Source organism: Xenopus tropicalis, chromosome 1 (assembly GCF_000004195.4).
Source record: "Xenopus tropicalis strain Nigerian chromosome 1, UCB_Xtro_10.0, whole genome shotgun sequence".
Taxonomy (NCBI): Eukaryota; Metazoa; Chordata; class Amphibia; order Anura; family Pipidae; genus Xenopus; species Xenopus tropicalis.
The window spans coordinates 19,147,410-19,174,334 of record NC_030677.2 but is presented as its reverse complement, the minus strand read 5'-3'; the positions used below and the strand labels follow the sequence as shown (position 1 = coordinate 19,174,334).

The following is a 26,925-nucleotide window of genomic DNA, read 5'->3' as shown; positions in this document are numbered from 1 at the left end:
TGCAGAGAACACTAAATCCATTATGTGTTTAAGTTTAAATTAAAATACTCAAACTGAAATTCAACCCCTTGTAAACCTCGCCGACTGTAAACCATTTATTCGATTCTGAGCAAACTATTTCACAATTAGCAGAATATCCCCCCTCCCAGGGGAGCAAATAATGTGGCTGAACAAATGCTTTGCACTGTGCCTTTAAGCAAAACATTTCCAGCATGTTTTACAAGTTTAGGAACAGACGGAGGGGAAAAAAAGTGCAGTGCAGCTTATAGCAAACCCCTAATTCATTATGTCAGCATTATAAGATTTCCTTTTATTACTGGAAGCTAGTTCAGCTGGCACACAGACGGCTCTAATTGTTTCTCCAAAAAACCCAAGAAAGAGGGTTGTTTCATACTGACTTAATCTGCAAGGTCTTAAGGTTACAATCATTGTTGGACTAAGTGGTCCCTCTTAGGGCATAAATAGAACGTCCTCCTTTTCTCTTCACCAGAACAGCTCAGCTGCCAGCAAATGCAGGTGCTCCCAGCCTCACTCTTTGCTGCCACAAAGCAAATTGTAAGTATTAACACAAAGTATTTCTAACTTTGACTAAATCAATGCTAACAACTTCAAGTTAGAAGTGCTTTCCCTGACTTTTATCTACAGAAATGTCCAAAGGGTAACTTAGACCTTTATGCATTTGTCTGTGATGTTGCAGTCAAGATTTTTCTTTGCTGAATGTAAACTGAATTATTGTTGCATTTCAGTGGGAAGATAGAAATAAATATTTGAATGGAATCTTAGAAGATAAAAACAAATCAGGGATTTTATTCACTGTAGTATGGGTCATGGTATTATTATTGAGGCACAGTTCTTTTAGTGTTTTTTAACAATATACAGATGGATGTGTATTTTTCATTATGTTTGTGTTTTTCTGTAGACATAAAGCAAACAGGTGTACTATTATATGGTTGTAGTTATTTTGCTCCGTTTCTTTTATATGCAGAAAGTGAAAAACATGTTTCTGGTCTACAAACATTGCACTGTGGTCCTAGCCATGCTATCGATGGTGGAGTATTCCAGCTGCCTTCCCTTGAGTGAAGATTCTATTTGTACCGCAGAGGAAATTGCTAAGTATAGCATCGTTTTTACAGGGAAGTGGACCCAGGCTTCTTTCCCTAAGCAATACCCCCTTTACAGGCCTCCTGCTCAGTGGTCAACGTTGCTAGGTAAGGCAATATTCAGCTCAAATTAAACCTTTATATTAATATTATTATAGTAAAGCAGAAACAGGTCAGAACGGAAGTATGGGATTTGTTATGTCTGTCTGTAAAGTATAAAGGGCATTTTGATATCAGAGAGGGAGCTTGCTGTTATTTGTGTAACCACTGTTCAACCTCTCTTTAAAACACACCTTAATCTGCCAACTGCTGCCTTCCAGTAAATCATAGGAACTGTAGTATAAAGTTACTCTGTACAGCCCCCAGAATAACATACCTTTTTCCCTGCATCCAAATTTATTTTGTTTCTCTATACAGTTGAACTACAGCTCTTTTATTTACTTCCTTGTCTAGCATGAAGCTCCTCCCCTGAGCCCTACTTCTCTCTGACTATGATAACCTAAAAGAGGCCTAAGCCTGATTGATTTTAATTTGAGCATAGGCAGTGAGCATGCCCAGTGGGCACCTCTTTGAGATCTTCATAGTCGGAGAGAGAAGGAGTGCTCAGAGAGCAAAAGGGAGTGGAGCTTCACACTAGACAAGGAAGTCAGTAAAATAGCTGCAGTTCAGCTGCTTGTAATAGAAAAACAAAATAAAACTGCATGCAGGTTATTGTCATCATGTTATTCTGGGGGCTGTTTAAAGTAGGGGATTTAATATAAAAGGCTTACTTTAATATACATGCCAGATAAAAGCATAGAAGTGTGGCATTTTGAGCAGCATAAAAATTGTCACCTACTGCTGCCCTCACGTGAGTAGGGTCACACAACACCATGTCATTTGCTGTTGGTAAGCATGTGCCAGTTAAAGGGTCAGAGAGCTATTTAAGGGTTAGTACATTTTAAAGATTATGTGCCCTGAACACAAGTGCAAGAGGACTAAGGAGTTTAATTATGTCCATTAAGCCTATGCACAAAGCACTTGCACTAGGGGCCATAGTCTGTTTAGAATGTGCTATCCACCTTGATGCAAGGTCTCAGGCATAATTTAGCCCTGTACTTAATGTGCCACATGCAATGCTGTTGAATGCTGGCAACGCAACACACACCACTGCTAACTCTGAACAACAAGGAGCTTTATGTTCTTAAGTTATGCATTAAATCTGCTTCTTCAGCATTTGCAAATACTGTATTTTTTGGCTTAAACAATCAAATTGTAAATGGAAAGGATTTTCATCCGGTTGTTGTGCAGCGAGCCATGAACAACCGCTGTTTTAGTCTAGGCAGCCATTATATCCCAAAATAGCTTAAGGGGATTGTGAAGCCACAGTACAACTTAGGAAGGAGGGCAGTGGTCAGCCAGTTAGTGCATAAAAATGAAGTTATAGTGACAATTATGAAAGTATAATGACAATTTTAACTTTCCCTTGATACTACAAGTGATATCACAGATCTACTGATCCATATTAATAAAAGAGGCATCTAATATGTCATGATCAGCAGCCTAAAGCTGGCAATACATGGGCTGTTTCTAACTGCCAAGTTGACAACTTGACCAGATTGTCATCTTGTTGGCCAGGTTATGGAGCAAAAACTATTATCTGATATGCTGCTCTGGTACAAAAGATGCACTTCTCCAGTTATTAGTAAATCAGTAAGTCCACAAACATGTCTTTAAAGGAGTAGTTCTCATTTAGGTTAACGTTTTAATTATCTATTCTTAGCAACCTTTCAGTTGGTCATCTATTTTTTAGCTTGGAAATTATTTGACTTCTTCTGGCACTAGTTATGGCTACTTTTTATTATTTATTCATCTATTCAGGCCCCACTTAGATTTCAGCCTCTTGTTCAAGCCACTGCCTGGTTGCAACCCCATAGCTGCTGATATTCAAAGCAGGAAAGCTACTAAGCAAAAAGCTAGATAAATTAAAAAAAACACACAAAATAAAGAATAAAAAAAAAAGTCAAATACCCCTTTAATGTCCATGGACATTGACCTAAATACATTAAAAATGTCTTATTCTGATTTTTGGCGGCATTGCAACAAATCCATAGATAACAAGATACCTTTTGTGAATTGGTCTTGTTTACGACATTTTGCGACCGACACTTAAAGAACAGTGTACTTACCAAACATTTGTGAAATCCCCCCACTGAGAGCATTTTGCTTTTGAAGTATCGTGCAGTATCACCTTTGACTGTAGGAGGCCTTGGTGTGACATTCGTCACGCTTATTAGTGGAAAGTTCCTGAGAAGATTCCAAGATGAAACTGCTTCTCAGCACCTGATCCCTCTCCCGCTGTCCCTCCCTGAAAGAGAAAGGAGACAGCTGAGTGGTGAATGTGATGCCTCTGTGCTGATTATTTTTCTGTCCTGTAAGATATAAAGGCCTAATATAAATCAGTCAGCCCTCCCAGTCAAAGTTTTGTTATGTAAGAGCTACAGTACCAGCTTGTCCTTTATGTGTGATTTGTGCACCGCCTGAAGGTTCTGCCCTTGTTATTAAATACAGACCAAAAGCAAAGAGCGTTATAGTTATATATAGTATAACAAAATCACTGGGGGGAACCCACAGTAATTATAATTGCTCACCAAACCCAGGTAATTTCACCACTGCATACAATGTCCAATTGAAAACATTTCCATTTAACGTTTGGTATGAAGGCCTACGGTGCACATGCTGTTTTGGCCAATGTGGTTCTCTCAGGGACAAACCGCTGTGGTTAAAATACCGTAATTGTCACTTACTGGAAATGACAGAATACTCTCTGCCTTTTTCAGACACGGGTAGTGAATGAGGGCAATTACTTTGGAAGCCAACGCAAACATTACTAAATCATGCCTACTTGTCACTGCCATGTCTGTCCCAGTATTTTTTCCTTTTCAATGGGAATCTGTGACAGGGTATTAATGACACCTTTTCCTTCGAAAGCGACAGAGGTTATGTGTGCCAGAGCCCTCTAACATGCCTATAGTTTTTCATGCCTGTGCTTGTAACTTACATTATCCCTTAATTAATCTTGTTACTTTCCAATTATTATTTTCCAATTAGACCAACACCACTTTTACTACATTCAGACACATTGCTGGCCCTTATTTACTCTGTCTCTGTGTGCTACAGCAAAGCCTATTATCTAGCATTCCTTATTCTATTTCCAAAGCTAATGGCACACAGGATGATATGACCAAAGGCTAAACGGTGGTGGTCTACATGCCCATAGCTGCTCATTTTGTTATTTTTGAGCAGGGGTCCACCTGCCATCACCAATAAAATACTGAGCTAACTGAAGAAAACGGGACAGTTGCTGTAAACTATTAGCATGGGTAAATAAATCCTCTGCTATTATTATACAAATTGGAAAAAATATATATACTTTATTTACTATGTGTATAAGGAAAGAGGTAGCCCTTCCTAGTTATTATATCCATTAGTAATAGTTGAAAAGTTTTTGTAAAGTGTGACTAATCTAATCAAGGAAAACCAGATACCAGGATAATTGATGTTTCTCATAATGGTAGTATCCATTTAAAGATAACCCCCATATATGCCCCTGGCCCCCATACCTACCAAAGTCAAACTGACTAGCTGTGTTGTCCTCTCTGTGAATTGGGATGGAATAAAAAAATGAGTATGAGTGGTTTGATATCACTTTTAGGTGCCATGTAAACTCTTTTCCCATTGGCTTTCACTGCACCAAGCAAAGAGAGCATCCGCTGACCACTGTAATGATAATTCAGATATATTGTTAACTAGTCTATGTCGAGGGATTATAGCAGAATCTCTAAACACTGGGATGCATTTTTTGTATCAGTTAGCTTGCCATTATTAAAGATGTGTGTTGGGTTTGTTAAATTCATTTACAAACCACTTGCTTTCAATTAGCAGTGTATTTAACATACCAGAGCTTGCTGTTTTGATCTATGTTGCGTGTTGCCATGTAAATAAATGCGAGGGCATAGAGGGCAATGAAATAATCTTTTCTAATACCAGTATTGGATACATTATCCAGAAAGCCGTTATCCAGAAAGTTATAAAGCCATCTCTCATAGATTTAATTTCAATTCCATTTTTCCATTTTCTTTTTTTGGAGGCAGAAGAAACCTATTGGGTTTAATTCATGGTTAAATGATTTTTTTCAGTGGACCAAAGGTATGCAGATCCAAATTATGAAAAGACCCCTTATTCAGAAATGTCAGGTCCCATACCTATGCCAGAATTGCTATTACTTACTGTATATTGCTGCTGCCACAAACTAGAGGTTACAATTATTTAATCAACAGTCTATATCCCAAATGATATAACCATGTGTGGGAAAATGCTCAGTCACTCAGGGATGCTAGGGAAGTCAGCCAACTGGAACATTCAAAATGTTCCATATACAAATGACAATATTGCCCTTCTGAAATGCCTTGTCTCATTCTAGAGTTATTCTTCGCATACATAGTTTAAGGTTAGAATCAGACGCACTGCTAAGAATTGAACTGGATAGAATTCATTGCCTAAATAAATTATGTGAGTCTTTATTTATTTAGAAAAGAAACAGAAGGCCATGTGGTCCTATTGATTCTGTTATTCCTATCTGTGCCTCTGCACTTATCCAACAGGAGTCACTCACAGCTCTGACTACCACATGTGGAAAAAACTGGAGCCTGCCAGTAATGGAGTGAGGGACTTTGCAGAGAAAGGTGAAGCGTGGCCGCTAATGAAAGAAATAGAAACAGCCGGGGAAAAAATTCAAAGTGTCCATGGAATCTTTTCTACAGCTTCAATCTCTGGTGGCACAGGACAGGCCTCTACTGAGTTTGAGGCACATTCAAGGCACCCCTTTGTAAGTACCCTAAAATACTCCTACAATTGTTTTGTGTTATACATGGAAATAATATCTTCTTTACTACTAAAAGGATAATTGAAACTAAGTAAATACAGTTTTGTTGATTTTCTGTTTTCCACAACAAATCTAATTAGAAACAACACATTTTCACCAAGCAGTTCTAGCCAACCCACACTGACCTATTAACTGCCAAGTATTGTTTAAATGTGTGGAAAATGTCCCAAAGAGATTGAAACAGCATTAGAAAATAAAACTATATGTTTTCTTATGAACAACACAAGGTAAGGAGAAGGAACAATACTTTTATGGTAGGATACTTAGATAATTTAGAAAAAGTACCCATACAATATATACATATATATCTTAAAAGCAAAATATAACCCCCCCCCCCCACACACACACACTTTTGACATGAACTCAGTTGGGTTATGTAGAAAGGTGCATAAATAGCATCTGAATTCCAGAAATAAATATAAAAGTATTCTATTTTACATGGACATACCTGATTCCACAGACTGAAAGGAAACCCTGATACTTGTATGAACCATTTAGGCTCACAGCATAATGCAATCGATTTTTCACCTTGTTCCATCGTGAAGTAATTGGTTATGGGACTTGAAGTCTCTTTGCTTTCCATAGTGGGTGATGCAAAGATTCTTTGGAAAGCAGAGGGACTTCAAGTCCCAGAATCCATCACTTCATGATGGAACAATCTGATGAAGGTGGTTGAATTTGCTCTGTAAGTTGGGAAATGGTTTTTTGAGTATCATGATTTTCTTTCAATCTGTGAAATCAGGTGTCCGTGTAAAAAAAAAACATTTTATATTTCTGTTTTTGCACCTTTTTTTACATTAGCCCAACTGAATATGCTCATGTTAAAAAGGGGGATTTATTTTCCATCTGTATGAACTACTTTTTACACGAATGCCCCCACCCCTGTGCAATATCAGTCATTAACTTTCTGTTTTTTCCCCATGTTTATACAAAGTAATACATAGTTGCACACTCAATAAACATATAAATAAATCAAGGTTGCGCAACACCTTCTATGGCTTCCCCAGTCTTTAAATGGTATGATGTGCGGTACAGTGTGTAAAGTACATTTATACCCCTTTCATCCCTCGGAGAACTGCATGCTTCTCTTCTTGAAAAATGGTCCAGTATTCAACACCACACATTTCTGGTCTTGTATGACAGCATTCCAAGATAGACTGAAAATGTTCTGAATGCAAAGAGTGGCCCTATTAATACTAGGTGCTTAGGTGCTTGTTATTAATATGTTGGATGTTTTTTATTACACCATCATGCTGAAAATTACAACGTTCGGTCCCATTTGTTTCAACCGAAACTTTGGAATGTGCAACATGATGGTGGAATATATATATACACATACATACACATCCAGACATATACAGATATATATTGACTTTTAAAACAAAACGAATGAAAGATATTTGTGGTCAAAACGAGTCACTTTAAAGCATAACTTTATAGATGGAAAATATGCATTTTCCCAGCACCACAGTGTTACTGACTACTTTTAATGGATATTTCAAATTATTTTCAGGTCTCCTTCATGGTGAGAATTGTACCAAGTCCCGATTGGTTTGTGGGCGTTGACACTTTAAACCTTTGTGAAGGAAAGCACTGGAAGCAAACAGCTACATTAGAACTTCATCCGTATGATGCCGGAACAGATAGTGGATTTACATTTTCATCACCAAATTTTGCTACTATACCACAGGGCATTGTAACCGAGGTATGTTCCTAGTATTCATTGCAACAGCTTACAACTTAATTCCAAGATATTATGAAAAGAAAAGGGCAACAGAAATGATATACGGTATATTTACATATACTTTTTAACAAGTGGTTGAACTTACAGATAGCCGACTCATGCAAGGATGTGTAGGGGACTGCAATTCAGCAACAGCTGAGGGTCAGAAAGTAGAATATTACTACGTTTATAAAATATAAATCTATTTTGCCCTGTACAATGCCACTACCAAACAAAGACCTGCAATTTTTTATTACATTAGCACTAAAATGAAATGGCTTAGAATCCCAATATCTTTATAACATTTGATTATGATTTCAGTTGCCCTGTTTCTATCTGCAACTCCCTGGCTCAGCAGTAGTAGGAGCAATTAGCAGAGTGAAGGAGACAGGAAAGAGCAGAAAGGAAGTGGAACCACTCCACATCAGTTTTAAAATTGCAAGTTAATGCAAAGTGGACACATTTAGTGATAGAAAACTGTATAATGATGAAATAACCTCTCTACAAACAAGCCCTTTGGTTTTTCTAACTGTTTCCTTTGATGGTAATGATAAGAAAAAGTTTAATATACAGGGGGTTTAATTGTGAGGGAGATTTAAATAAAATTACCTCCTCTGCAATTGCCCTGATTAAGTGGAATCAAGCTTAAACTTAAATTTTCATGTTAACTAGGGATGCACCGAATCCCATAAGTTAATTAGGATTCGGTTCAGGATTCGGCAGAATCCGTTGGGGTGGGTTCGGTGCATCCCTAATGTTAATATTGATTTATATCATATATCATCATAATACATATTACACTGCACAATAATAATACAGGTATGGGACCTGTTATACAGAATGCTCAGGACCTGGGGTTTTCCGGATAAGGGGTCCTTCCATAATTTGGATCTCTATATCTTAAGTCTACTAAAAAATCATATAAATATTAATATAAATATTACTGTTTTATTATAACGGAGAAAAAGTAATCCTTTAACCATTAAATAAACCCAATAGGGCTGTTCTGCCCCCAATAAGGGGTAACTATATCTTAGTTGGGATCAAGTACAGGTACTGTTTTATTATTACAGAGAAAAGGGAATCATTTAACCATGAAATAAACCCAATAGGGCTGTTCTGCCCCCAATAAGGGGTAATTATATCTTAGTTGGGATCAAGTACAGGTACTGTTTTATTATTACAGAGAAAAGGGAATCATTTAACCATGAAATAAACCCAATAGGGCTGTTCTGCCCCCAATAAGGGGTAATTATATCTTAGTTGGGATCAAGTACAGGTCCTGTTTTATTATTACAGAGAAAAGGGAATCATTTAACCATTAAATAAACCCAATAGGGCTGTTCTGCCCCAATAAGGGGTAATTATATCTTAGTTGGGATCAAGTACAGGTACTGTTTTATTATTACAGAGAAAAGGGAATCATTTAACCATTAAATAAACCCAATAGGGCTGTTCTGCCCCCAATAAGGGGTTATTATATCTTAGTTGGGATCAAGTACAGGTACTGTTTTATTATTACAGAGAAAAGGGAATCATTTAACCATTAAATAAACCCAATAGGATTGTTCTGCCCCCAATAAGGGGTAATTATATCTTAGTTGGGATCAAGTACAGGTACTGTTTTATTATTACAGAGAAAAGGGAATAATTTAAACATTAAATAAACCCAATAGGACTGTTCTGCCCCCAATAAGGGGTAATTATATCTTATTTGTTATAAAGTACAAGTTACTATTTTATTATCACAGAGCAAAATTTTTGAATTATTTGAATAAAATAATCTGTGGGAGACGACCTTCCCATAATTTGAAATGAATTTTTGATTCATTTATGTTTATAGCCAAAACCCCTAAATTAAAATGATTTTTTTTCAGTTTTATTAGGTTTATTATTAACGCGAATATATATTAAGCATGAAAAATTTAAAAAACTTGAATGTTAAACTTTGGCATCTAAAAGCTTGCAAGTTCATGTAGAAGTCAATAGGAGTTGTTCCAGGCAAAATTTTGGGGGAGTTTTTCAATTCAAGTTTTTTTTTAAAGTTCTAAGAGTTTGTAGAAACATTGAAAATGACTGGAAGAATATGAATTCAATGCATTTAAGTTTTTTCTAAAGGTTTAATTTGATCAAGTTTTTTGTATTTAAATGTTATAGTAAATAAGCAAACATTTGAGTTGACTAAAATCTAGAGTTTATTCAATTTGAAAAAAGCCCTAAAATTTACAAAATTTGAAAATTGATAAAAAAACCTCACATCACCTCATATTCTTTGACTTTTCATTTCGACAGATCACAGCTTCATCACCAAGTCATCCTGCAAACTCATTTTATTATCCAAGACTAAAGAGCCTGCCACCCATCGCCAAAGTCGTATTTACTAAAGTGAAAGGACGGCTTTCGTCATTTCTCGATATTGTTTCTAATGTCACTACAACAGGGAACGAGATAGCTGAACATATTTTAGGTAAACTGCTCTGTATTTAATCAACATGTTATACCATGAACAGTAAGCATGAATGTAACAATAACATATAGCGACATCTGCATTTTACAACTACAGTATTTGGAAGCCGCATTCCCAGAGGATAACTAAAGCAGAGCATACACTGCTCGTTTGGCAAGGTTGCCAAGCATATCTTTCCCCAGTATTTCCACCTTGAGGTGTAGGTTGTAGGGTGAAGATTGCATCAACCTGCCCAATGTTTTCCACCAGATATTGGTCGAGCAAGTCAGTTGGAGGGCCCGAGGCAAAGGCATAATGGGCCTAATTGGTAGCCTAAATTGATTGCCTTTAAAATAAAGTGCAATCAGTTCAGCCCTGCTAGCTGAATTATTTAAACATGTCCCTTAATTTTCAAGTGATCTAGTCACCCTATAGCAGCAGTGATGAACTGTATGGGTATGCCAGTATGCCAGGGGGTGAAAGTGATGCCCTGCCTGCATTAAGGTTTTACAGAGTAAGTGGACAACATATGATATTTGTACTTCTTTTCTTATGCCACACTTCTGTGCCAGTACAGAAAATGCTGAATCTTATCCATTCAGCCAAATGGCAAAAAATGTGTAATTTGTTTTCTGCCAACCATCAGGCTTACCCAGGGTTTAAAGGTGAAGTCAGATGAGGAGTAGATCTGGGCCAGATTTGGGCACCGACTTGCTAGGCCAATTACTGGGCCTATGGTCAACAACTGGGTCATCCATTGGGCCTATGGCCACCTGTCAGATGAGAACCACATCATCAACATGTCAATGTACTTCTCATCAGGTGGAATTTTTAGAAAAATGGCTTTTGTTTTAATAGACATAGCATATCAAGAAAGTAGTAATGCATGGACGAATCACTTTTAGCGGGTTGTGGGTAGTGTATCAAACCTTTCCCACAGCCTTCCCTACCTACGGTGTCAGCGAGTATATGTCCCTCTGCTGCCTCTCTGCCATCACCTTTTAATATACTAGGACCTGTCCCAAAACCATGAACAATTTTGGAATGTTGCTTAGAATTTTTGAACTACCCCAACCAACTTGCATTTATTTTTGTTTTTTCATACTAAACCTGCAACAGAACAAATAAAATTATGGTTTCACTCAAACCTATATCATCACAAATGATAATATATCATCATTTCCTCACCTATATCATAATCACCTATATCATCTTCCTCTAATTTATACAATAATTGTTTTTGTTTAGTTTGTAGTAACTGGTTTTTATACTCTTTGTTTCAGAAACTCCACTGGATTGTGAAGTCTCTGTATGGTCATCTTGGGGTCTCTGTAGAGGCAGCTGTGGGACCGCTGGAGTTAAAAGTAGAACAAGATACATTCGCCTGAAGCCTGCTAACAATGGAACTGCATGCCCAGCCCTCAATGAAGATAAAGAATGTGATCCAGAGAATTGTGTATAGAACAACAAATGACTGCTAAATAATAACTTATTTTAGATATATGGTACATTTACTTGTAAATAACAGTTCAGGACAACATATGATATGGTTTAACGAACGTAATGCACCCCAACCAGTGGCTTGCAGGCAACATGTTGCTCATCGCCCCTTTGATGTTGCTCCCAGTGGCCTAAAAGTAGGTACCATTTTCAAATCTCTGGCTTGGAGGCAAGTTTTGGAAGCCCAGAGACACTGTTTTATTCCAAGCAGAGCCTCCAGGCCAGCAGTCACATTGGGCTACCAAATAGCCAATCACAGCCCTTATTTGGCACCCCTAAAGAACATTTTTCATGCTTGTGTGACTCCCCAACACTTTTTACATCTGAGTGTGGCTCACAAGTAAAAAGGGCTGGGGATCCCTGATCTAACTGATGGTTCGGACAACATTTCACAGAGAAAATGATTTTTTTTCTGGAGGCTGGAGCTCGATTCCAGGTTTTCTTGTTTCATATAATATTCCTTTGTGGGACAATAACAGTTTTATTTTTTTTACACATTACACTTAAGATGAACTTAAGCGAAAATCATTCATTTTACTATCATTCTGTATTTGTATATACATATTCATGCTCACAATATTGAGCAAATGTTCATAATAAAGAGTTCTAAGTTTTTTCTGGTATTTTTCTGGTTCAAGGTATTTTCTGATTGCACACAACTGAGATAGGGGAGGATTTGTTGGACCACTGTTCATTTTCTACCACACTTGCCCAATATTAATTTGTGTGTGGCCATATTTTATAGTTGACGGGACTAAAAACCATATCAGAGCACTAAAACAATTAACTCAAAGGTTACATATTACTTCTCAATTAACAGAGCATGTATTGTGTGAAAAACATACCTTTCCATACCCAGGTCCACCTTCCCACCATGTTTTGTTCCAGGACTCATGCACAGCTTCAGAAGCCTTTCATACTGACAGTTTAAACAGCAGGCTGTACAAGGAAAACAAGAGAAGGAAGTCCTAAGAGAAGTCCAACGAGGCCATCATTAGGTCAAGGGTTCAACAAGACATGGTGGGCAAGAGAAATGCAAAGTTATGTTAAATGGAAGACAGGAGAAATAAATACTTTGATAAATATCTAGTATAAATAAATCTAAAACAACTGGACTTGTTGCTTTAGATTTATTTATACTAAATATACCATGACCTGGATGAATGAAAATCTTCATAGTCATACTGTGAGAAAGCTAAGATCAGGGCAGTCATGAATCATCACAGGAAACAATATTGTGTCAACCTATAATGCCTTCAAGGAAGACAGTGCAAAATATTGTATTTATTTATGTTTCCCAAGTACCCTATTCCTGGGATATAAAAGGATCTTCAACAAAAGAGGGACTTGGCTGACATGCCTTAAACCCTAATAGAAATTTATTTACAACGTTATTCATTTGAGAGGCTGGAGTGCTGCACTTTCACTTAACCCCTCCTGGATCTGCTATCTCCAAGTTTCTGTCCCTGGCCACTGATGTGTTATATCATCTTACACAAAGGCACGTGCCAGGAATGGTGTGCCACAAATCAGGAATGGCAGAAAGCACCCAGGCAAGGAGTTGAACAATAACTAGAAAGCTGTTGTGGCAACAGCAGGAGACCAGAAAGCTACAGAAGGCCCAAGGCAGAAAGATCGAACTCCAAGACATACCATGAATGGGAGAAAAGCCTTTATCTAGAACAGTGATCCCCAACCAGTGGCTCGTGAGCAACATGTTGCTCCCCAACCCCTTGGGTGTTGCTCCCAGTGGCCTCAAAGCAGGTGCTTATTTTTGAATTTTTGGCTTGGAGGCAAGTTTTGGTTGCATAAAAACCAAGTATAATGCCAAACAGAGCCTCCTGTAGGCTGCCAGTCCACATAGGGCAGTGATCCCCAACCAGTCGCTCGGGCCAACATGTTACGCCCCAACCCCTTGGATGTTGCTCTCAGTGCCCCCAAACCAGGGAGTTATTTTTCAATTCCTGACTTGGGGGCAAGTTTTGGTTGAATAAAAACAAGACTTCCTACCAAATAAAGCCCCCTGTAAGCTGATAGGGTGCATATAGGCTGCCTAATAGCCAATCACAGCCCTTATTTGGCACCTCCATGAACGTTTATGGTGCTTGTGTTGCTCCCCAAATCTTTTTACATTTGACTGTGGCTCACGAGTAAGAAAGGTTGGGGACCCCTGATCTAGAATATATTTATTTAACCTGTTTCTTCTTCTACCCCAGCTGAGATATTTGAGTTGTGAATGGTTTTTAAAGATTTTAAAGGCCAAAAAGGAGATAAAACTCCAGAAATATGCTTCTCAGTGTAGAGGTAAATACAATAGTTCTCATTATGGAAATGGAAACTCTCCATATCTATATATGAAGAGTTTCCATTCCCATAATGAGAACTATTGTATTTACCTCTACACTGAGAAGCTTTCAACCAAGCGTTATGGCCAAAAAGGAGAGAACTACATAAATTCCAAGTAACCAGATGAAAGGTAAGATCAAGTATATAGAAGTGAAAACAACACCAAGGTAAAATTTGGAAGGAGCCACAGTAAATATACTTTTAAGGGAAGGGCATACATGACACGCACGTTAAATGAGCTATCTGAGCTTCACAAGAAGCTGTCACCAAGTTATTCTTCCTGACATTCAGGGCAGAAATTCAAGTAGACTGGTGAATGGTATATTTCATCCCATGACCCCTTCATCTTAACGAAAGCTGGCTTATGACCAATAACAGAGTTATGTAAAAGAGCTTGGACCTGGCCTCTACTAGATGAATCAAGCTTTACATTTAAAGTTAGAGGTGTCGGTACTTTAAACAAATACCTTTAGATTGTAAGCTCTTGTGAGCAGATCCCACTGAACCCATTTTTATTTTGTAATGCTTGTTTGCCAAATAAATGTAAGACTTCTGTTTGTTATAAATTAATGTAAACTGCTGATAACTTGCTGCCAACAACTTGTTTCTAATTTTGGTTCTGTACATTACCACAATGAATTTTAAATGAAACAACTCAGATGGAGTTGAAGCGCAGACTTTCAGCTTTAAAGGAAAAGTAACACTAAAAGTTTCTAAGTAAAAAGTTTTAAGTATTCTACCCTGCCCCAATAATTGCCCTATCCTGCACACCATTTATTATTTTGAATGCTTTATTAGAAAATACCTGCTAAAACTTGGTTTCCGGTCATTTGAAATAAGGTGATACAGCGATGCAGGGCAGGATTCAGAGATGCAGGGAAAAATCCACTATGCGACGATCATTGATCGATCCTAGCCTTCCTTCTGTATAGGAAGGAGTCGGGCTAGGATCGATCAATCGATCGTCGCATAGTGGATTCTGCCCTGCATCGCCGTATCGCCCTATTTCAAAGACTTAAGGGGAGACTTAAGGGCACTATTGAGAGAACTGAAGGTATGCCTGCAGCTTGAGATTAACTCTTTATTAGCCTTTCCTTCTCCTTTAAGTTCAAAAAGGCACATTTTGATTGAAGTTTCCATGTTCAATTTCATATTTCTTGTGTATGTGTGTGTTTTTTTCCATTTTTGTCATTTAAATCTGATCCTAATAAAGCGGTGGTTATAACTCTCCAGAAGTATATTCACTATATTCCATTCTGTGTCGTTGTTAATTTTTAACACAGAATCAGGCACCAGATGCCTTTTCCCATGAGAATCAATATCTGACACATGCACTAATAGAATACTAAAGCTTTTCTTGCAGATACACAGCAACACACTGGGAGCCACAATGAATCCTATAATTGCTCCATATATAATGTTTCTATTTTTCTGGCCTCTGTCATCTGCTATGTATTTTCATGTAGCAGAAAAAGAGGAGAAATGCCTTATAGAAGATCTCCCATCAGAAACACTGGTCACAGGTATGATCTTGCTACATATAAATACTGTAATATATTAGTGTGCCAGTTTGCTGGGTACAACATATTGAAGGGAAGCTAACACTTGTCAGTGATTTTGTGTATGTCGTTCCCAGTACAGATTCAATGCTCTTGGGAGGGCACTTATGCTTTATAAAAAGAGAAATACAGCTGCTTTGAATTCTAAATGGGGCTCCTTTTATCAGTGATGAGAGTGGGGTTATATGGTCTGCTCAGCATGAACCACACAGATAGGTGGCATGTTTATTTATATTATAGATGCAGATCCTATGTGGGCCACGAAAGGAAACACTACTGGATAAGAAAAAAAAAATTAATTAAACACACAAGATTTAAAAAAAGAAGTCAATTTTGCTATTAAACTTAAATGAAGCATATAAAAAAACCATGTTATTATTGAGCGTTCATTAATATTTTGTACATAAACTGTCTTGTGCCTAGCACCAATTTACCCGTTGTGGCTATAAATGTGAATGAGCCACTAGTCTCAGGGTGAAATGGGAGAGGGCTTCTTTTGCCATTATGCCCACCCATTCTTATTTTTTTTGCTAAACTGCACAAGGAAACCATAAAAATACACCAATGTCTGATATGCATCAAGCCCATTTTATTGCAGACACAATTCTGCATGATTTACAGACATAATTACAAAATACTGCATTGTATTGCATTTCACTTCATGTAGTAAATTAGGCCCTAGATATAAATTCCGATATGAAGATTTCTAGTTTTTCTTTTCAATGACTTGGTACAGCATTCTTAAAAATATTCATCACAAATGAACAGAAAACTACATTTCATTGGAAGAGAGGATTAGTTATGCATTCATAGGACATTAATATTCTCAGCCTGAGAACTAAGCCACATGCGGCATTTGATATCTTTTTCTAAGACAAGCTGCAGCAAAGTATATTGGTGACTTTCCCTTACAACAAGATCACTGCCACTATATGACATTTACAAATATGTAAGTTCAGAATCAACTGACAACAGGACAAAATGCTTACACCTTCTGGTGTTTTATCCATCATCTTTTTGTTTCCACCACAGTTCCTGCATCTTATACTCATTTTGCTCTCAATTTGGACCCCACTGTAAATTGCATACAAAATGCATGAGCAACATTGTACACATCATATTTTTCACGTGTGAGGAATACAATGGGTACATAGGGCTACATGGTGCCACTGTACAGTTATAGAATGTAAATTTGTTATCCAGAAGGCTCTGAATTACGTGAGGGCCAACTCCCATAGAGTCTATTATAATACAGGTATAGGACCCATTATCCAGAATGCTCGGGACCAATGGTATTCTGGATAAGGGGTCTTTGCGTAATTTGGATCTCCATACCTTAAGTCTACTAAAAAATCAATAAAACATTAATTAAACCCAATAGGATTGTTTTGCATCCAATAAGGATTATTTATATCTTAGTTGGGATCAATTCCAAGGTACTGTTTTATTTCTACATAGAAAAAGGAAATCAGTTTTACAATTCTGAATTATTTGATTATAATGGAGTCTATGGGAGATGGGCTTTCCGTAATTCGGAGCTTTCTGGATAATGGGTTTCCGGATAAGGGGTCCAATACCTGTATATAATATATATATTATAATGAAACTGGGTAAAATAGACAGACTGCGCAAAATAAATTGTTTCCAATATAGTTAGTTAGGCAAAAATGTAATCTATAAAGGCTGGAGTGGGCAGATGTCTAACATAACAGCCAGAACACTACTTCCTGCTTTACAGCTCTCTAAACTGTTAGCAGTCAGTAACCAATCAGTGACTTGAGGAGGGGGCATATGGGACATAACTGATCAGTTAGTTTGCTTTTGAATTTGACCTGCGTGCTCACAAACTAACTGAGCAGTTATGTCCCATGTGCCCCAACCTCCCCCCCAAAGTCACTGACTAACTAAGGGGTAAGAGAGCTGAAAGCAGGAAGCAGTGTTCTAGCTATTATGTTAGACATCTGCTCACTCCAGCCTTTATAGATTACATTTTTTACTAACTAACTATCGCAAATATTTTTTATTTTGTGAAGTCTGTCTATTTTACTCAGTTTCGTTTTTTACCCTGAAGTGCAGAATAAGCACAAGCATTTAGAAAATAATGATTATAACATGATCTCCTTCGAGGTTATGTAGGAGAGACCAGCAGTAACTAAGACACTAAAGGGGTCGATTTATGATCGCTCGAGCCTTTAACGTGAGTTAGGGACCCCATGCAGGGTTTTGGAATAAAAATCCTTGTTAGTGAAGGTATTTTTCCCTGACAGCTTTTCAACCCAACTTTTTATAATGTAACCTTCTGTGATAAGGTCGTTACAAGATACAAAAATGGGATTTGAAAGAACATGACTTCCTCCCGTCTGCGCCCGGACTAGGAATGGTTGTGACTGTTACAGCACCAAACGGAGAGGTAAATTATATTTCTACATCTACATTTTTGACACACAGGCTAATTTTAATCTAAAATCTCAAGCCAAAAGCAGGCCCATGGCTGGCTACAATTTTACAGCAGCGTTGAAGCCATATGGTCCCTCTCTCTTTTTAGATGCTCTAGGCAGGTTATAGGAAGAGGATGTCTGTTGCTTTTTTATTCTGCTTATTTTACTTCTCTTCTCCTGTGGAGGCAAACCTTGGCAAGTTTTTAACAGGACATATAAATCATCAGTTCCAAAAACAAGGCTCCTATATTTCCTTTTTTTCTGCTTTCCTGACAGTTCTCCAAAATTTAGTCTTACTGAGCCCAAATCTACCATACTGTGGAGAAGGCAGTTTATTAGGATATGAAAATAATTTTATACAGTTCCAAGAATGAACTATCTAAGTAGCATGTAGTGTCCTGAGAGATTTACAAAGGCCCCAAGTTATATGAATTTCAACCTCTGCTTGATAGTAGGGCCTAATGCAACTCCAAAGCAAAGGCAGATTGTTTTAAAGGCAACATATATCTCCCTTTCCTACAAAGAATGGGCTATCACTAAAGATGTACTTAAGTTTCAAAGATCCACAGAAACAGGAGTTTAGAAATATCCACAGAAACACCTTTTTAACAGAACCACTATAGAAGGGGTTAAGTAGGAGCACAAATATAAGACATGATGAAAATATACCCCTTTCAATATATTTGTTACAATTAAAATTTTCATTAAAGGAATACTGTCATGGGAAACTATGTTCTTTTTTTTTCTTTAAAAATGCATCCATTAATAGCGCTGCTCCTGTAGAATTCTGCACTGAAATCCATTTTTTTTAAAAGATTTTTTTTATATTTAATTTCGAAATCTGACATGGGGCTAGAAATATTCTTAATTACTCAGGCACCCTCAGCCATGTGACTTGTGCTCTGATAAACTTCTGATAAAACAATATAATATAGAAATAACTTGTATACCATTAAAATCATGACAGTATCATTGAAATTTGTGAAAATAGAAGGAGGGAATTGAGTTAGAATCCCGATTCGGATTAGATACAATAATTTCTGATGATCGCAAATATCACGAAAATGCTTGCGAAAAAATCGTAATAGTCACAATAATATCATATTGGCGATCCGAAAGTCACAAAATTTTGTATCCAAATGATCGTAAACGGCGGAAAAAACTTTTCTAACTTTGATCCTTCAGTGCATGATTTTGGAAGCCTCCCGTAGGACTCAATGGCACTCTGCAGCTCCAACCTGGCCCAAGGAAAGCCTCCCATAGGGCTCAATGGCACTCTGCAGCTCCAACCCGGCCCAAGGAAAGTCTCCCATAGGGCTCAATGGCACTCTGCAGCTCCAACCCGGCCCAAGGAAAGTCTCCCATAGGGCTCAATGGCACTCTGCAGCTCCAACCCGGCCCAAGGAAAGTCTCCCATAGGGCTCAATGGCACTCTGCAGCTCCAACCCGGCCCAAGGAAAGTCTCCCATAGGGCTCAATGGCACTCTGCAGCTCCAACCCGGCCCAAGGAAAGTCTCCCATAGGGCTCAATGGCACTCTGCAGCTCCAACCCGGCCCAAGGAAAGTCTCCCATAGGGCTCAATGGCATTCTGCAGCTCCAACCCGGCCCAAGAAAAGTCTCCCATAGGGCTCAATGGCACTCTGCAGCTCCAACCCGGCCCAAGGAAAGTCTCCCATAGGGCTCAATGGCACTCTGCAGCTCCAACCCGGCCCAAGGAAAGTCTCCCATAGGGCTCAATGGCACTCTGCAGCTCCAACACGGCCCAAGGAAAGCCTCCCATAGGGCTCAATGGCACTCTGCAGCTCCAACCCGGCCCAAGGAAAGTCTCCCATAGGGCTCAATGGCACTCTGCAGCTCCAACCCGGCCCAAGGAAAGTCTCCCATAGGGCTCAATGGCACTCTACAGCTCCAACCTGGCCCAGGGAAAGTCTCCCATAGGGCTCAATGGCACTCTGCAGCTCCAACCCGGCCCAAGGAAAGTCTCCCATAGGGCTCAATGGCACTCTGCAGCTCCAACCCGGCCCAAGGAAAGTCTCCCATAGGGCTCAATGGCACTCTACAGCTCCAACCTGGCCCAGGGAAAGTCTCCCATAGGGCTCAATGGCACTCTGCAGCTCCAACCTGGCCCAAGGAAAGTCACCATACCGAAGCTTGAATGAATCCGAAACTTTCGTACTCGGCGCGACAATACAATTTTGTCACAAACATTTTGTCACAAAGGACAAAAAAGCTGCGCAATGTATGAAAAACTCGCAGAAAATACGCACAGTACGAAAACATTTTTTGTATTTCGGACCTGTCGTACTTTGATAAATCAGCCCCGTAGTTCTACTTTTTGTCTCAGAAATAATAAAAAGAAGTTTGCCACATGGGCTGATTCTGGTCCTGTGAATCAGCCCCTATGCTGGCATCAGCCTTTCCCTGTGCCCGCACCCTGAGCCATTGTTTTGGGGTGCAGGCACTGGAGCAAATTTCGGCACTTAAACATGCTAGTATGCATTTCTGTGCCAAAATCTGCTTCATGTGTATGCAAAGGGGTTGATTCTCAGCTTCTCCGTAGGTCAAGAATCAGCCCTGTGTGGCATTAGCCTTACTATACAGTTAGACAAAGGTGGGAACATGGGACTTAATCTCCACTTCTGCTACTCAGTGACTTATCAAAAGAGAGTGAAAGACAGAGGGCCTTATTTTTAGTGCAGCAACATGTTCTCCATCAGTAAAGTGCTACCGGTACTGGGAATAGCAGGAAAAAGCATACCAAATATACTATTATTTTCTATCCAAAAATTTGTTTTTGTTTCTGACTTCTGATGAATATCCCTGCATTGATGGAAATAGTGGTATTACGGCTGGTATATAAATTACTGCCACTTCAGGAATAGGAAACTGTGGCTTATTGTTTATATGCTGATTACACTGGTTCTATGCTGCTGAAACTCCCCGTGAATGCACCTCTAGGTGAGTAGGGGACTATGTATCATTTGGGTGACATTCTGCGTGTTCTTTTTGTGTACCAGTAAAGGCTGAACTTGATGGATGTGCAAGTCATTCAGCCTCAGTGGCAGTATTCAGATGTAAATAACAATCATGCTTCAGTACAATTTAGTATAATCATTTTTTCACTGCACAAAACCGATATTGCTACAGATGGAATAACAGTGTTGATGATGTTTTTCTTTCCCTAGGTATTGCTGTCAAAGTTATATGGGCCAGATGGAAAATTTACTTTCACATCTCATTCTCCTGGAGAGCACACAATCTGCCTTCAGTCCAATTCGACAAACCTTATAGCTTTTGTTTCAAATAAATTGGTAAGTATACTTTCATAAATCATGTATTCAACAGGCAGTCCATTTTTAATAGTTAGGCGAGAAAAACTATTATTTTCACATTCTCTTTTTCATAATTTCAATGCATTTATGATTTTTCCATAGCTCAGCAGCATGTTCTAATGCATTCCGGTCATTGCTTATACAGTACTAAAACAAGCAAATGCATTCAGCAATGGCATTTTGATAGGAAGAATGTTAAGATTATACAAAGCTGAAGAAATGCAATATCACATGTGTCTAATATTTATTCTAATACCTGAATGCATTCCCTTACAGTCACACAAATGGGTATATATTGGTTACTGCAGCATGAACATTTCAATATAATCAAAACTATACCAAGAAATTCTTGGGACTTTCTTGTAATGTAATTTACACAGCACTGGCCCAGCACTTAGTAGTAAACCAAAATTATCTTGGAAATAAAAATATATACAAATTAGGATTCAGATTCAGTTTGGTATTCATCCAAATCTTTTACGAAGGAAGCAGAAATAGAGAAGATTTTTTATTAACTGTATATATATAATTAAAAGTTGGGGTTGTTCATTTTCTATAGGTTGTACCATCCTATCATTGTGTCCACAGCCAGCCAAGAAATTCATGCTAAGAGGCACCCATTTGTTACTGTACAATACAAATAATGGGATATGGGTAAAGGTGGCCATATGCTGGAAAAAAAACTTTTGTGGCAAGGTTAGCCAACAAGTGGATCTTTCCTCGATGTGCCAACCTTGACGTGGATAATATCGGGTTGATTGGATAATTCACCCTTTCAAACCTGCCTAATTGACACTTGGCCAATATTCAGCCAATTATTGGTAGGGTAGGACCGTCGGAAGGCCCCAAACATGGGTTGATAAGCTGCTGATTCTGTCCATTGGCAGCTTTTATCAGCTCAAGTATAGCCACCTTAACATAATAAGCAGTTTGTATATATACTAATTGTTTGTTTGTAGAACCACATGGTGACTCTACCTAAGCTGATCAGAAAACCCTACACTACACTGAAGAAGGGCGAAACCGGTCTGTAGTTGGGAATCTGATCAGCTATTGTCCTGGCTTCAGCTTCAAACCCAGTGGGTGAGCTGTAGCCTATAGGATAAACCCATGTAAATGGGATTTTTTTAAGAGTTTGGAATTCACTCACAGAATTCCTTTTGTTTGCTTTTGTCTGTATGAGGCAGTCTCCTCAACCTAATTTATTTGTTTATATCTACTAATTAAACTCTTCTTTGCATGGAACATTGATCTGAACTGTTCAAATTCATATTGCCAGTTTCCTATGGCACATTTCAATGCAAAAGTTGCTTTGCTAGCATCCTTTTTTAACTTAACTACTAAAATCTGCAATGTGATTGACCACATCACTAGTCCAGTGCATCAGAGAGGAAAACAAACTTTTTAATCTAGGGTAATGTAAATGTAAATAGTATTAAAGATAACAAGAATACAAAAAATATTACTGAACCAGGCAGGTAAAATAAGAACTACACAACCAGATTCAGCAACTGAATAGCAACCTGAATGATAACCCAATACTGAAGTTTGCAGAAGTCTCACAATCTAACGCTGGTTACACTAGAACTTAAACTACATGTATAAAGATGGCGGGTAGCCCCAGGCTGCGGGCAGCATGGAAAGACAACACTAGATTGTCAGGAACCTGTTTCCAGTTGAATGTATTCCCTTCAGCAATCACAATTAAACTGTATTATCTTAAGAAATCAAAATGTCACTTGTCAATAGAAATTAAGAGGTTGGCAACAAATGAAAGATTAATTTAACTTATTATCCATTTAGATCAACAAGGTCACAACCAAGAAAGGTTCGTCGCCATCTCTTGCAGGGTACAAATGAATTAAACCTTTAAAATGAGCCACTTGTTCTACAATAATGGCATACGGGGAATTAGCAGGGTTTTAAAGCGTACTAAATCATGCAAATTGTTTTACCTTTTTTACAGATATTCATTATTACATGATTTTGCTTTCAGCGTATTCACTTTGACATACAATCGGGGGAAAATCCACTCGATTTTCATATAATTAATGCAAAAGACAAAGTTAAAGAGGTAACATATGGTCTTGAACACCTTAGAGGGGAAATAAATCATATTATTAAGCAACAGGAATATCAAAGAGTAAGTATTATCCAAAATCAATCTAAATGTTATTGTTAATAGCACATGCTTTAGTCAGCAGCCTTGTACTTGGTCAGTATGATTAAATGAAAAAGTATTAGCAAATCATTCTTTAATGCTGTGGATGCAAATGCCAGTATACTGCTGAGAATTCATATCCATTTTACCTTCTACCCAGTCCAAATGTCTATAGTGGAACTGCATGTTGGCTATTTAAGGGGACCTGTCACCATAAGAAATAATTCCAAATCCTTTTGTATCATGTTAGTAGAGCAAAAGTAAAGCAAAAGAAACTTTACTTACACTATATAAATGATTGAATTTCTTTTTCCTTCAGTCTTGAATTTTACAGTCACAGCAAGAAGGAGGGCACCATTTTGTTTACACTGTTATTAAGGCAAAGCTTTGTTTCACCCAGAAATCTTATGCATTTGCCATCTAGGTGATATCTAAGTGCTGAATGAAAAGTTAAAGTAATTGCCTAGACAATATATGATTGGCAGCTCAGATTTTTAAATACATTTATAACAGGTATGGGTGATTTTATTACAAAAAGAATTTGGGTTTCATGATTCATTTTTAAAAGACTTTTACTATACAACTTTTTATGTGTAGGGGACAGGTCCCCTTTAAAATAATCACGTTGATACGTACAGTGTTCTGATAGCTCTCCATTGCAGTAGCCCCCTGAGCTGTGCCTAGCATGGAATGACAATACTACACGGCCTGGAATCTGCCCCCAGGTTAAATAAATTCCCTTTAGTGCTTAGAATAAAGCAAGGTAATCCAGGGAGAGTAAAAAAAAAGTCTCACTTATTATTAGCAATAAAAAGATTAACAAGACGTTAACAAGAAGTAAATGAAAGACAAAGTCCAAGTAATATGGGTAACATATGGTCTTGAACACCTTAGAAGAGAAATAAACCATTTAACCAAATAACAATATCAAAGAGTAAATATTCAAAAAAATACAAAATATATCTGTAGTAATAAGTCAAATGAACTGGACATGCTGTGTTTTTCTTGAAGACGTTTGGCAGTCAACCAACTGGCTTTCTCAATTCAGAATGACTTGTACAAAGATCTTCCTGGAATAAATACCCTGGAATGTTGCTCCAATCAGCAGGAAGATCTTTGTACAAGTCATTCTGAATTGAGAAAGCCTGTTGGATGACTGGTGAAGAAAAACACAGATACAGATACCAAATAATTCAGAAATACAATCTGGTGCTGGGTCAGTATGATAAAATAAAAATAGAAATATTAACATCATTCAAGTTGGTGCTATTCTGAAAATTTTATTTTACCTTATACACATATATAAAATGAAGATTTGTACAATAGATGGTATATGTATGGTGGCCCACCAAAACAAATCAAAATGGCAAACAAGGCACAGGAATCCACAGTGGTAAAACACTCACCATGTAAAACAATTGGCCTATGGATATTGGTTGTTTAAGGAATTGGGCAGGTTTGAAAATTTCATCTACACATGCGTGATATCCTTGTATGCTTGTACGCTCTCTATTGCTTGGGCCAATCGGGGGGAGAGTGTACCTGGTTGCCATTTTATGGAAGCCCTTATTCTTGAAGCTTTGGCTATGTCATTATTTTATGAAGGAATTATGTTTATAATCCTAGTACAAGAAGCCAGAATATGTCTGTGCTAGGTATAGGCATCCCTTCTAGAATATCTGAAGTCACACCCCAGTATTTGGAATATGCAAAAGTGAAAAATGCTTTAATATACTTAAAACATGTATACAAAAATATATCTACATTGCAAACAATTGCATATACATACCACCAAATGTGTTAATGCAGACACACTGTGCAAAAAAGTGAGAAACCCAAACGTTTCAGAAAAACTCCTTTTCAAGATTGATTCAAAATGTTGGGATCTCTCACCTTTTTGCATAATGTGTCGGCTTTAACACATTTCTAATTTGCAGTGTGAGCACTGGTGGTAAGTATATGCCATTGTTTGTAATGTAGATGCATATTTAAAGTATATTAAATTTTTTTCACTTTTACATATACTATGATGTGTTAAATTTGCTGGGGTGTGCATTTGGCTATTCTAGAAGTCATATTTTGTTCTGTTTTGTTAATAATTGAACTAAGGAAAACAGCATGTACCTTTGCGCCCATACGTATATGTTTCTAATATACAATATGAAAAAGTAATTATCTGTATAAGAGTACCCTCCTAACTTTACATCTTTCCAAACTAGGTATAAGTATTTCCCTGTACTAAGCACAATTCTCCTGGAAAAAAATGGGTAAATAGGTAGGCTGTGCGAATTAAAAAATATTTCTAACATACTGAGTAAGTGACTTGAGGAGGGGCACATGGGACATAACTGTTCATTTAATTTGTGAGCCTGCAGGTCAGATTTAAAAGCAAACTAACTAACTAACTAACTAACTACTAATATGCCCCCTATGGCCTCCATTCAAGCCACTGATTGGTTACTGACTGCTAACAGCTTAGAGAGCTGTGAAGTAGCGTTCTGGCTATTATGTTAGACGTCCACTCACTCCAGCCTTTACAGATAACATTTTTGCCTAACTAACTATATTGAAGCCATTTTTTATTTTGCATAGCCTATCTATTTTACCCAGTTCCAAGTATGCTTCCTACCCGTGTTGCACCACATAAGGACTGATACTACTACATCTAGTTATGGCCTCCAATCCTAATAAATAGTGCCACAGGCATGGTATATGTTTCCAGGCAACCCAGGCTACAGAAAAAATAATGATGATTATACTGTAAACAATGCTAGCAGATGCACAAATCAAGATACATTTAAACCAGTGGATGATCCCTAGTATTTGCAGTATTTGCCTGTGATATTTCATGCTAAAATAAACTATTTCTCACTAATACAGGAGCGAGAGGAGCATTACAGAGGAAAGAGTGAAGAAACTAACAACAATGTGCTGTGGTGGGCTATTATACAGACTGCAATCCTAACATCCGTTGGCATATGGCAAATCAAGCACTTTAAGGATTTTCTGATTGCCAAAAAAGTTGTATGAAATCAATAAAATGTAATTGGATATATTTAGTATATGTAATAAAAGTTTGCAGTAACACATAGCAACCAATAAGATGTTTGCTTTTAAACTGGTGACAGTAAGTGCTAACTGCTGATTGGTTGCTATGGGTCACTGCTACTGGGCAAACTTTTTTATTACATATACCCATTTGTGTTTTCAATGTTAAGTTAGCATTTATATCCTAAACAATGTCCATACTGCTGAGTATTCATACATTTTTCACTCTCTAAACCACATTTTACAAATAAAAATATAAACTATATAAATGTAAATTAAGCATACACTGAAAAGTGTTATTCCTTGATGCTATCCCAATAAATAAAGTACAAATACGGGATCTCTTA

The 26,925-nt window shown here is 37.7% G+C and overlaps 2 protein-coding genes across 3 annotated transcripts; both read left to right on the top strand.

Moving 5' to 3' along the window:
* The first annotated feature begins 283 nt into the window (after positions 1 to 283).
* On the top strand, positions 284 to 12,316 carry spon2 (spondin 2, extracellular matrix protein). Of its 2 annotated transcripts, none has more exons than XM_031901761.1 (6): positions 284 to 555; positions 986 to 1,208; positions 5,744 to 5,967; positions 7,538 to 7,729; positions 10,040 to 10,214; positions 11,477 to 12,316. In XM_031901761.1, the coding sequence occupies exons 1-6, from the start codon at positions 511 to 513 to the stop codon at positions 11,653 to 11,655; spliced, it is 1,038 nt and encodes a 345-aa protein (XP_031757621.1). In that variant the 5' UTR covers positions 284 to 510; the 3' UTR covers positions 11,656 to 12,316. The 2 variants fall into 2 exon arrangements, with proteins under 2 accessions (XP_031757621.1, NP_001072560.2); NM_001079092.2 differs by having other exon boundaries at positions 534 to 555; positions 11,477 to 12,315.
* A 3,095-nt stretch (positions 12,317 to 15,411) lies between these two features.
* On the top strand, positions 15,412 to 26,925 carry gp25l (Glycoprotein 25L). Its single transcript, XM_002937278.4, has 5 exons — positions 15,412 to 15,562; positions 17,908 to 18,008; positions 21,223 to 21,348; positions 23,366 to 23,512; positions 26,411 to 26,925. Exons 1-5 carry the CDS (start codon positions 15,430 to 15,432, stop codon positions 26,558 to 26,560), a joined length of 657 nt encoding a protein of 218 aa, XP_002937324.3. The 5' UTR covers positions 15,412 to 15,429; the 3' UTR covers positions 26,561 to 26,925.